This window comes from Boleophthalmus pectinirostris, unplaced genomic scaffold (assembly GCF_026225935.1).
Source record: "Boleophthalmus pectinirostris isolate CB_2022bp ecotype Guang Dong unplaced genomic scaffold, ASM2622593v1 HiC_scaffold_23, whole genome shotgun sequence".
NCBI lineage: Eukaryota > Metazoa > Chordata > Actinopteri > Gobiiformes > Gobiidae > Boleophthalmus > Boleophthalmus pectinirostris.
This window is the reverse complement of record NW_026571207.1, coordinates 37,167,899-37,180,815: the sequence shown is the minus strand read 5'-3', so window position 1 is coordinate 37,180,815 and position 12,917 is coordinate 37,167,899. Positions and strand designations below refer to the sequence as shown.

The 12,917-nt window shown below is 39.8% G+C and overlaps 1 protein-coding gene across 2 annotated transcripts in view; it reads right to left on the bottom strand.

Annotated features, from left to right (window-relative positions):
- Positions 1 to 1,189: 1,189 nt before the first annotated feature.
- LOC110155805 (polycomb group RING finger protein 3) overlaps positions 1,190 to 12,917 on the bottom strand; it is a 47,331-nt gene continuing 35,603 nt past the window's right edge. For both annotated transcript variants that reach the window (XM_020919978.2, XM_055159507.1), the window contains 6 exons: positions 12,007 to 12,062; positions 11,440 to 11,547; positions 8,637 to 8,725; positions 5,949 to 6,086; positions 5,102 to 5,182; positions 1,190 to 1,879 (listed from right to left, as the gene is read on the bottom strand). In XM_020919978.2, the coding sequence (XP_020775637.1) occupies positions 1,832 to 1,879; positions 5,102 to 5,182; positions 5,949 to 6,086; positions 8,637 to 8,725; positions 11,440 to 11,547; positions 12,007 to 12,062 (520 nt within the window). In that variant the 3' untranslated portion in view covers positions 1,190 to 1,831. The remainder of the gene's footprint in view (positions 1,880 to 5,101; positions 5,183 to 5,948; positions 6,087 to 8,636; positions 8,726 to 11,439; positions 11,548 to 12,006; positions 12,063 to 12,917) is intronic.

Below are 12,917 nucleotides of genomic sequence, written 5' to 3'. Positions count from 1 at the left end.
TTTGTGTCTCACTCCTTCTGATGCAGAGACACATGTACAGACCCTGTTTGGTCACACTACACACAGCAACATACATTCGGTTTGTCGATTAAAATTAACGTAATCGATGAAATTCTTAATGATCAATTATCGATTAATCGACTAACCGTGCCCATCCCTAGGCCTAACACGAGCAGTGACTCCTGCAGGGGCCCGTCTCCTGTTCCCTCCTCAGTGTAGGGACCAGAGACACGTCCTATACCAGGCTCATTCACAACACAGCAGGGCAAGAATGAAGACGCTTTCAGGGACGGCTTTTCTTCTTATCCTGGACAAAAGTTTATATTACCTTAAACCATTTTTACACATTACCAGTCAAATGTTTGGACACACACTCTCAATGTTTGTATTTTGAGGTTCTTGACATTCTGCATTTTAGATACACACTGAAGACACAAAATCTATGGAATTTTATTATGGAATTATTTATTCCAAAGTTGAAACTATCTGTTGTGCGTGTTGTCGTTTGCTTTGTTGTGTTGCAAACCCTTGGCCTTCACAGTGGGAGCGCGTCTATTTTCACTCAGCCCTATGTTCCCACATTTCCAAGTTGTTGTTTTTTTTCCCCCAAAATTAGGCCCTGTGTCGCCACATTTCCTTTACCATCAATTTGCATCAGATTTGATCCCCATTTCTCCCAATTTGGTCTTCAATTACACCCAAAGGATCCGAAGTTGAAATGACTGAATCATCCCTTTAAATGTGGTATAAAAATAAAATGACTTGACTTAAGACTTTCATTTTGAGAAAAATCTTAAAAATAAGAAAAAATCTTTGAAATGAGGGAACAGAGAGCTGTGGGACCATTGGGCTGACCCCCTTTGAGTGAGCTTCATGATCCCAGAAATGGTTTTCACTTCGCAGCTGTGCCACTTCAGGATCCAGAAATGCCAAGAGTGAAAGGCCGTGATCAGAGCTGAGGGTAGTCATTTTTGTAGCTATACATCTAAAACAGAATGTTGAGTTTTGTTGTTTGCTACAGTTCACATGTGTCATTCATAGTTTTGATGCCTTCAGTGAGAATCTACAATGGAAATAATCTTAGAAATAAAAGAAACTCAAACTTTTGACTGGTCATGTCTATTTTTGGAATTTCAAACCGTTCCAATGTTTGTGGCACACGTTTCTTCTTTAATTTAATTCTGATGACTAGTTTTTAAATATTTATTATTATTAGAGGATTATGTATTTTCCGTTATCACAGTAAGATTTATTTTTATGCTCTGTCTTTGCTCGTATTTGTCAAATGTGCCGATGCCAGCGAGGTCACTGTTGAACATGTACTTTAAATAAAACCATAGACCCTCTCTCTAACAGATAGCACTTCTGGCTCCAACAGTCATAAGTCTCTTTTCAAACTTTCCTATAATGACAGATTTATGTACAATATTGATATAGAACATAACTTAGTACACAAAAAGCCTTTTCACAACTGAACACAAATAAACTGACAACGAAGCCAAAAGCAAATCAGGCAAATCAACAAAATTAAATAGACATTTGTTGATAAATATTATGCCAAATATAGTTCTGTCCTCTCTCCCTCCCCATGCTCCCGGCGTAAAAAACATTTGAGAAAAAGTGGATTCTCCGGCCACCGTCGCTGAGTTAGGCTGAGCACCAGTGCTAGTGTCTTGGTTCGTACAAAAGTAGAAATGTGGTTTCTCCTGGAGGCTTGCTGGGCGGGGGGCGCAGGGACCTCCGGTGGTCGGGTACCTCCAGGGCCCGCTCGCTGCTGGACGTGGTTTTTGCATAAAGAGGTTTGGGGCACAGTCGGCGGCCGCTATGGGGGCTACAGCAGGTCCATTTTGGGTCTGTAGTGGAGCAGGAGGGGCGACTTCTAGAGAACACAAAGAGCACAACTTCAGACAGAGCAAACACGTGCAGGCCTACTGGTATTTCTAACTTCAGTGAGTGAGTGAGTGGTTATGTCATGTTCAAATGTGTACAGATTAGACTAAAGTTAATGATTTAACTGTTACTTGCAATCATTGAATATTACCATATTTTTCAGACTATAAGTTACACTTTTTTCACGGTTTGTTTTTTTCCTGTGACTTATATATTAAAATGTTCACACTAACAGTCACGAGAGGTTCTAGTCTTGTGTGTGAGTATCTGCTGCTCCTGTACCACTGTCACTTCACTCTACTGCACATGTCTCCTGCAGAAAGAGCCTCTGTCCTGTCTGTATCATGTCAGTCGATCGCACCATTACTTCTGCACCACTGAACAATTTAACATTTAAACAAACTTATAAAGACGACTGAGAAGACTGAACACAAATGCCCCCGAAAACAAAATCAGATTTTGCAGATTACAAACTGAAAATGAAAATCTGAAAGTGAAATCTGCAGCTGAAAATGGTAATTGAGCAGTAGAAAGAAAGTCTGGAGTGAGCCAGGAACGCCAGCAGGGTGTCACAAGTGACCATGCAACTTTCCTGAAGTCACTGGATGGATGGACAAAGTCTGGACTTCAGTGACACTGAAACCATCCTGTCTGAATAATTCTAACTGGAACTGATGCTGAGTCTGACGACAGCGACACAGAAGAGGAAGCGGTGCTCTGTTTACCTCCAGAGGTCGAGGCCGAGTTGTTCAGAAGTGACACCGAGGATGAAGAATTGAATGGATTTAGTGATTTGGAGTGAGATGGAGAGTTTGGTAAACTTGTTCTGTTCTGTTGTTTATGTTATAGTTTATCTGAAGAACTGTGAAATATGTGACATTAACAGTCTGTTGTTCTCTCTTCTGTTGTTTTTACTACAAATTGACTTTACACAGGAAATGTCAGTTCCTGGTCTCTGATTTTATCAAATAAATTTCTCCCAATAATGTGACTTATAGTGACAACTTATATAGGTTTTTTTCTTCTTCATTACGCATGTCTGGGCTGGTGCGACGTACACTCTGGAGCGACTTGTAGTCTGAAAAATACTGTACATAAAATTGACTCTTGTGAGCTTTTAGCCATGTTATAATGTTGGTACCTCCTCAAAAACAGACTTGGAGTAGTAGTTTGTTTCATTCACACAATATTTAAGCAACCCTTTATTATTATTAATCTACATCTAGCTACATTTCCAAAGCTCAAAATACTCGGTTCCTCCTTGTAATGTCATGAAGTGGTAGTTTTCCACTTAACAGCTTGCTACCCTTCACCTTTTATTCGGTAAGTTCAGAAAATAGCCACGTATAGGACCTCAAATAGCTATAAATCAAACAGCAGTAAGTAGGATTTAAAGGGGCACTGCACTTTTTAAGGCTGTGTCTCTCAACACAGACAAGGAGGTACTGTTTTAGAAGTATTGATATATAAATACTGTGTACAAATGTGGGTATCGATAGTGTTATGTAAATATCAATACCAATTAAAATATGTACATTTTAAAGCTGGCGTTTAGTACCATTGTGTTTATATCAGAACAGTCACTAGCAGCATTTTGAATTGATCCATCTGTGTCAGGTTATTGTAATACTTTTGAGCCTGTTTTATATACATATATCTGTTGAGCTACCTTGCCCCATAAGGTTAGACAAATATCAAGTATTGGTATAGAAATAAAACCCCCTAAAACTACTTTGTGTCGTAGAGATAAATGCCAAAAACTGGTATTGTCCGTCCTTAGTCCAAAGCCTTTTCTCCATGGAGATGTTTTGCCTTAAATGTTCCCCAAAACGGCACAAAACCTCCTCCTCCCAACCCCAAACCCATGTTCAATGTTTTTGTCAATAAGAATAAATCAGTTTCAAAAATGTATTTATTTTTTTTGCTTTTAAATGTTTTCACGGTGTGGTCCCTCAGTATCTGTCTGAACTGCTCGTACTTCACACGCCCTGTCGTACCTCACACGCCCTGTCGTACCTCACACGCCCTGTCGTACCTCACACGCCCTGTCGTACCTCACACGCCCTGTCGTACCTCACACGCCCTGTCGTACCTCACACGCAGTGTTGGGAAGGTGACTTTTAAAATGTATTCCCCTACAGACTACAGATTACATACCCCAAAATGTAGTTTGTAACGGAATCCATTAAATTACTTAAAGTGAGTAACGTAATCTGAATACTTTGGATTACTTGATTTGCTGTAGAGACAATAAAAAGCCCAGACTTTACTTAACCGTGTTAAAAATATTATTGATAGAAGATGAGCTCTAGTTTAGATTTAGTTTAGACTCAGTTTAAGTCCTGGTTTAGTCCTGATTTAGTCCTGGTTTTAGACCTGTTTTAGACCTGTTTTAGATCTAGTATAGATCTAGTTTAGACCTGGTTTTAGTCCTGGTTTAGACATGGTTTAGGTCTAGTTTAGATCTAGTTTAGACCTCGTTTAGTTTCCAGCAATGAGTGGAATTACTGGAGAAAAAAAAGGGATATAGCCCAAAATGTGAAAACAGGAAAATACCACCATTTATTTCAACAAAGTAACTGTAATCCAATTACCACTCACTGAAACAGTAACTGTAACCGAATACAGTTACTCATAATTTGTACTCTGATTACGTAACTCTGGTACATGTAATCTGTTACTCCCCAACACTGCTCACACGCCCTCTTGTACCTCACACGCCCTCTCTCTCTTGTACCTCCTCTTGTACCTCCAGGTCCGCAGATCAGCCTCTCCTCCGTGTCCCAAACCAGACCAGGAGAAAACAGAGGAGATCAGGCAGTTGCAGTGTCTGTTCCAAGGCTGTGGAATCAGCTCCCTTTGCACATCAAGCTGACCCACTCACTCTCTGTTTTTAAGTCCCTCCTAAAAACTCTTTCTCCTTGACTTTTAACACAGTTCGAGGGTTGACTTTTTACCTGTATTTTTATTGTATTAGGTTTACCTGAACCTGTATTTGTCACCGTTTATCTGTTTGTGTACAGCACTGTGTTGTTTTTAAAGTGCTCTAGAAATAAAGCTGAGTTGAGTTGAGTAGGTAATGTTTATGAATTAAACATCAATCATCTTTAATACTCTACTGCTATACTGATGAGCTGTACCACTGAATCAGCTCCAACATCAGCTCCAGCCTTTACTCCAGACTTTACACAAACGGCATGAGTGAGAGCACCTTAAATCTCCATCGGGTCACGACGACAAACTTGAGCGTGTGGTCCTTCCCCAGGATTTCCTCGTTGCATAAAATGTCCAGCTAAAGGAGACAAAGAGGGTTCAAAACACCACGATATGAATACGGCGCTGCCTTAGACGCTTTATTTGAATTCAAAACGGGATATTGTTACGATCACAGTGAGATTAGAACCACAGAAAGCCAAGTGTACTTTTGGTTATTTATTGATCAACAAATACTCGTAGTGTACAAGTACAGGGACCTAAGACGGGATATTGTTACCTCTGTGTGGCCCAAACCCACAGAGAGAGACAGAGACAGAGGGACAGAGGGACAGAGACACATGGAGACACAGGGACAGAGAGACACAGAGAGATGAGACACAGAGACAGAGAGAGAGAGAGAGAGAGTGACACAGAGACACAAAGAGACAAAAAGATAGAGACAGACAGAGAGAGACAGAGCGATAGAGACGCACGATGATACAGAGACACAGACAGAGGGAGAGAGACACACAGACAGAGAGACAGCGACAAGACAGAGATAGAGACACAGAGAGAGAGACAGAGAGACAGCGATAGAGACACACGGAGATACAGAGGGGGAGAGACACACGAAGGGACAGAAAGAGACAGACACAAAGAGACAGAGAGATGGAGACACACACAGAGACAGAGAGAGACAGAGCGATAGAGACGCACGGAGATACTGAGACACAGAGAAAGGGAGAGAGACACAAAGAGACAAGACAGAGAGATGGAGACACACAAAGAGACAGAGTGAGAGAGACGCACGGAGATACAGAGACACAGAGAGACGGGTGTGTGTGTGTGGGGGGGGGGTGTACCTCGTTGAAGGAGGTGAGGTTGAGCTTTTTGGCGATGAACTTCTTGAGGTGGAGCACGGTGGCCTGAGCCGAGCAGCGGATCCACTTCCTCTTGAGTCCTCTCAGTTTACTGCTGTTACACTCCAGACATATGCTCACCTGAAACACACACACACACTGTTAGAACACAACACACACACTCCAGACATATGCTCACCTGAAACACACACACACACACACACACACACTGTTAGAACACAACACACACACTCCAGACATATGCTCACCTGAAACACACACACACACACACTGTTAGAACACAACACACACACTCCAGACATATGCTCACCTATTGTGTATTGTGAAACACACAATAACTGCTTTCCAACAACACACAAACATCTCTGCTCCTCGACCACTAAAATATTCACTAACTAATATTCACATCTTGCCCGACTACAGATACACTGCAGAAGCAACTCCTTCAGGGTGAAAACTGTTAAACTGTTTTGGGGTTTTTTTGCACTTTGACGGAGCAGCTCTGAATCTCATTATACTGTATAATGACAATAAAGGCTTTCTGTTCTATTCTATTCTACAATGAGACCAGTGTGTGCCGTCTGCATCCAATTACAAAGTGTTTTACTGAGTGAGAATCTAGAAGTGTGCTGATTAGCATGCTAGTTGTGCTTATAAACTCATCGCAGTGAATATTCAGGATGCTCAGAACGCACAAGGTAAGCGAGGAATAACTTTGGAACACTGCAAACTGTTTCAAATGAACTAGTCAAGTAGAGCGCTTTAAAGTGTGAATTTAAAATGGAATGGGTCAAATAAGATAAATAAGACGACGCACATGCTCCTTTAATAGAACACAGACTTAAAGCAGCACCTCTCACACTTCGCTCGCTGGTACTACTCCACTTCTTTCAACTGTTTTGTGTCTGTACATTGCGCCCCCATGTGTTTTTCAGACACGTTCAGCTCCCTATTGTTCACTCTCATAGAAATGGTCAGTTTTTCTTTAGAACACGTGTTTGATGTTAACTCATTGTTAAATATCAAGTATTACAAAACATCTGCACAATTTGAATAATGCCTAAAAAGTTCCCACAAACCAAACCAAACAGGATTTAAGCAGGTCTAAGACAGGATCTAAACTACGATTAACCTGGTCAGATTGAGTCCACACCAGGATTAAAGAAAGCTCGTCAAATGATTATATTATCATCATACTTCTACTTAAACTAGTGATGGGCAAATGAGTCGGAGCTCTGGAACACGTCTCGTTCTTTCTGAAACAAATCACTCTGAAGCACTGCCTCGGAGCTCGTCTCGCAGCAGCCGCTCACGTGACTAAAGTGTGGAAGTGTCGCTCCCTCCCCCTACTGCTTCACTCTGTGTGTCAGTCGCTTCAGTGTATCGAAGCGTTTCATTGAAGCACTCTGAACCAATCACAGAGCGGAACATTCGCTGAGCCAGAGTGTTCAGCGCACTTCCATGGTTTGACAAGCGCTAAACTGTTACAGTATTAAAGATGCACCAATATTTCTTAAAAATATTGGGTAGTGAGGAGTATTGTGTGACGTTAGTGGTGATTTTGGCAACTTTTGGCGACTTTTGGCATTTGTTTCATTTTCGATGGCATCTACAAGTGGAAAAAAGTGATCCATGTTTGGGATCACTTTGATTTAATTCCACCTAACAAGGTAACACCTATTTTCTTCTTTACAGCATGTTATTTATGTTGCTCTTTACATATTATTTTAAATCATCATTATTATTGTTGTTATTAGGTACGGTGTCACTCTGCACACAAGTATTGTCTTACACTAACAATACTTCATCGATGCTGAGACACCTGTGTGCCAATGCTTAAATATGTCCACTAGAGGTCAGTGTTTCTCCAAGGCCTCAGACACGTCCAACCATTTCAGACAATATTGCGACTGAGGAGTCAATGCTTCACGAGGCTCCATTCGCCCATCACTAATTTAAACACACTAGTATGATGCCTAATGTGACTACAGAGTCCGCAAAGCCACTATGGTTTTAGGCATCGATAAGTCAATTCTGTAATCGAGTGCAGTACAACATGCTCCGAAGCAACTGCGAGCGCTTTTAAAGCCCTCAGCCTGCAAAAAATAGTCTTAAATTGGATATTTTTGCCAAGAACTTTGTGGAACTGATTTTTAGCAGGTAAATTTAAAAGCAGGGGCAAAGACTGAAGTAATTCCCTGTAATTTGGGGTAAATTACATCAACACATTTTTTTCAAACTCACAGCCCTGTCTTACAACTTTGTTCAGACACTTCACTTTTCACCTCACGTTTTATGTTGCTTCTATAAGAATTTAACTGAAATGGAGAGAAATGTGTCGTGCTTTGTGCATTTTTTGCACTTTTGAATCTACAGACGCATTAGTTCATCAGCTATTTGTGCTCATAACTTAGAGATGTGGGATGTGGAACATTATTGTGAGCCCAGACTGTTTCCAGAGTCTTTGATTTTGCGTCTTACGTGTGTGGTCAGATAATGCGTCTAATTTATGTCTAATGTTTTGAGCTGCCTTAGGACAACAGATGAAATGTAGATACTGTTCTAACCCCAGCATATGTACCCTGAAGCCGTCGCGGACACATTATTACTGTGTCATAACTGAGCTCCACATAAACCTGGCTGCTCTCTGCTGTGTGTGACGGTGCTGACCTGCTCGTCACTGCGGTGGTAGTCATTGTCCTCTTCGGCCTTCTCCTCTCCAGCCTCCTTGTGTCCAGGCTCCTCACACTTGGCCTCCCCTGTGGACAGCAGAGCATCACTCACCGCTCTCTCTCACATTTACAAAGCTCCAGCACAGATGTGACAGACAAAAGAGACAGCGCCAAGCAAGGAACACAGAGAAGAACTGCAAATACAACTGGCCCTGCTCGTAAAAGTATTACCATAGTAACCCATAGTACTGAAGTTAATCACATGCTGATCTCTCACTCTCTGATGCCCTCTGTGTTTGTTTGTGTAGTGGCTAATTATTCATCCTACTTTTGTTCTTCATGTGAATGTGTTGTATGTGTACATTCTCATAGAAAACAAATGAAATGCCCAGGGGCTGAGGAATTAACTTTAAATAGTTTCAAAATGGTCAGTTTACCTACTTTTACATGTGGTTATAAGAGGAATACTCTATTAATAATAATAATAATAATAATAATAATAATAATATTATTATTATTAATAGGAAATTTGGTTATTTTAGTGTTAGATGGTACTGACTGAAAGTGTGTCTCCTCAAGATTGTAACTCATATTGAACTGTGTAAGAAGAAAAAGTTCAATAACATTTTTGGAAGGGAAAACAAATTCTGTTTTGTGTCATTCACATGTTTAACACACAAACCCTGCACATTTAGGCCGAGCTCTTCTCTCAAACAGAAAACACTCCACCTTGTGATGTCATGTTGTAATACAGGAAGTGCTCCACTGTGTTTTTTAAACTCCATACAACTTCACTTGAATCATTTGGATCATTTCAATACTGGAATTTCCAATCTCGACTAAACAAAAGATAAAATGTATCTGTTAACGTGGGCGATCCAGATTTTTCTGTTCCAACACCGATGGCAAAAGGAGAAATTTCATTTGTCAACTGGACAAAAGTTTATTTGATCGAATACGTTTCGCAGCTCAAACCAAATAAACTTTTCAATCAAACTTTTGTCCAGCTGATACACTGAATTTCTCCTTTTGTCATGGATTCTACCTGGACGACAGGGATTTTACACACTTCTAAAACCAATGTCAATACTTTGGCTTCAACTATCTGCTAGCACTCTATATCTAAATACTAATGCAGAGATGAAAATAGAATGTATTCCATGTAAACACAAACCACATAAGCTAAATATGATCCAAATGTTTGTTATTAGGTAATTTTTTCAGAGCAAGAGTTTGTTTTCATATCTGACAGTTTGGACTGCTCCCTGTGCTCCTCAAAGTCACGTGATGTTGCTGTGATGTGTCTGGTCAGCAGATTTATCTGAGGAAGACCGCAGTGAGCAGTCCAAACTATCAGGTATGAAAACAAACTCTTGGTCTGAAAAAAGAACCTAATAACATAAATTATTGGAAGACCAAATGGACCTGATTGGACTATGATCCGTCAGTATGGCGCATGCACCGCTAATACTACCAATCCCAGAATGCTTTGCAAATGTGTTGGCGCATTTTGACTTTTTGTTGGCTTGTGAAAAAAAAAAGCTACAGATCAGCTATAGAAACATTATTTATTTAAAATGTTGTTATTATTTTATATTATGCTTGTTCTGAATTCAATGTTTTAAAAAGAAAAGGTTTAACATTACAGATATCGAAAAAAGAGGAAACATGTAGATGCTGTTAAAAATTTTCAATGAATATTTAGTTTGGCCCATGACCAAGTCTCAGTTTTTTTTTTTTTTATTTTGACTCTCTGTGAATTTGTCTACATCAGGGGTGGTAAACTCAGATTAATAATAAAGGATTACTCAAACACGGGTGAATGAAACAAAACAACTCTATGGTATGTTTCTGACGAGGTAACAACATTATAACAAGGCTAAAAGCTCACAAGAGTCTATTTTGCAGAAAATCTGCCCTTTGAGTGTATTTTAGTAAAATGAGAAGTGCTTTTCTTTTTGAATCTCTTAATACAATGTTTTGGTTTGGCATTCTAAAGCCTAAACCAGGGGTGTCAAACATACGGCCCAGGGGCCAGATTAAAGGTCTAAAGGTGATTTTCTACTAAAATATTTTAATTATATTTTAAAACCTTAAAGGTTGTATAGAGGATTTTCCAAGGAACGAGAAATCCAGCGACTGTTTGTCCTTTTTCAAATGTTGCGCATGCGTTTTTTTTGGTCATCATAATTACAAGGCTACTGCATCTATAATCTATCACTGACAATTTGAAACAAAAAAAAATCCTCCATACAACCTTTAAGACAGAATTAGCAATTTTTCGCACACCATTCACAGTCAAAACCTCTGATGTGTCCGCAGACATACAACTAGAAATAACAGATTTACAGTTACTACCTTTGTGTGCAGGTTTTCTCAATAAGGAACATTAATAAAACAAAGCTGCGCTCGAAGCTGAACACACAAACACTTGAATGACATTCTGAAGATAACAGCTACTCAGGACATGGTGCCTGATACTGATGCACTAAAAGGCTAAAAGATGCCAAGTTTCAGGAGCAAAAAGAAAGCATGACTAAATTCTCTGAATTGCATACAAGTTCATGTTAAAACTTTGTGTTGAAATTGCATTTTTCTTAAAGTTTCAGGTTGTTCATAATATTATAATATTTTCTAAAAGAGTTCATCAATTAAAAAGATTTCTGTAATAGTGTTGTATTTGTGTTTTTCTGCACAAATATTTGAACTTATTGTTATTTCTGGGGTATATATGCCATAAGTTTTCTGAATACGACTGCACATGTTGGATGTGTTCACATGCACGTGGCACAGAGTGGTACCGTTGCGTTGGTCCAGGTGAGTCTTCATGTTGCACAGCTCTCCTTTAATGTCTCCAGGGACCTCCATGCCCAGCTTCTGATAGAACTCCCTCTGCTTCTTCAACTCCGCTGCACAAACAAACACCAGCACACAGGACGTCAGCAGGAGAGCGCAGGAGGACAGGGACATGGGGGGAATGCGGCGAGACTAAGTACTCGGGATGTATCGATATATCGGACCAGTATCTGTATCTGCTGATATTTTACATGATACAGTAATATCAGCAAAGATCAGATACAGATACTGGTCCAATATCACTGCATCTCTACTATTTAAATTGTCAGCAAATAATATGTGTCACCATGGGAACTGCTAAACATTTTGCCAAAGACATCCGTATCCGATACTATACCGTATCCGACATCCGATACTATGCAGTATCAACAGGTAGTGTTTTGTGAGTCTCTTTTAAAAGCCACTGCAGCACTGTGGCACTGTTCCATGTGAAAGTGTCGTTTCAGCTCTGCAGTGAACTTCCCACTAGGATTTTGTGAATGGAAAAGAAGCAGAGTTGGATGTGGGCTCACCCTCCTGCAGTCCTGGGACCAGCTTGTAGACGATGTCCTGCATTGTTCTGTCATGGCTGCAGACATACACACATCACAAACTCAGTGTCACATCAACACCTACATCCACTTAGGCTTCAGTTTAGGACACATGCAGGTTTTTATGCTGCACATTAAAAGGACGCCATGTAAGGTTTTCATTTTACATTTCATGAACTTGACCTGTGCTCCCAGACACAAGGCAAACTTTTGAATATTTCATTGTTCCAGTCAAATATTCCTTTAACTGAGAACTACTGTAAAGCTGATTTATTGTAGTGTAACAGGTCAAACAACTAACAGTCAGGACTATTTACAGATCCTCTCTGCTCAATGTTTCCATTTCCTTTTCACAGCTCATGTTTTGCGTGAGGTGTGGATAATTTGAAAAGGGTTTACTGGGATGGCATACAATACTCCGTATATGATCATGACTTCAAAATATCGCACTTTATTCTTTTAATTTTGTTCATTCTTTTCCATTCTTTTTACCTACTATTAAAGACACTGCAAACTGCCCTTAATTACATTTGTACTGAAATGTTCTCTTATTCTAACAGTTTATATTAGAATGACTTTTTTTTTTTTTTAAAACAGTGTTATTTATTTAATTGCACCAAAAGTCAAAACCCTGTTTGCCAGTACAAAAATCAGTAGCAAACTTGTTTCATAATCATCTTTGATTTCACTATTTTGCCATTTTTTTAAAATATCGATTATTAAAAACACAAATGAATGTGAATAATTGCCCAGCTCCAACTGTGATGAGCCTAAACGTCACAGTACAGGGGCCACACTATGTAGTGAGGTGGTGGCACCTGCTGGACACTTGATGTACTACAATATTCCACTGATTTACTGTTTGGAATGTTGAGGATTTAGTTTGATAGGGA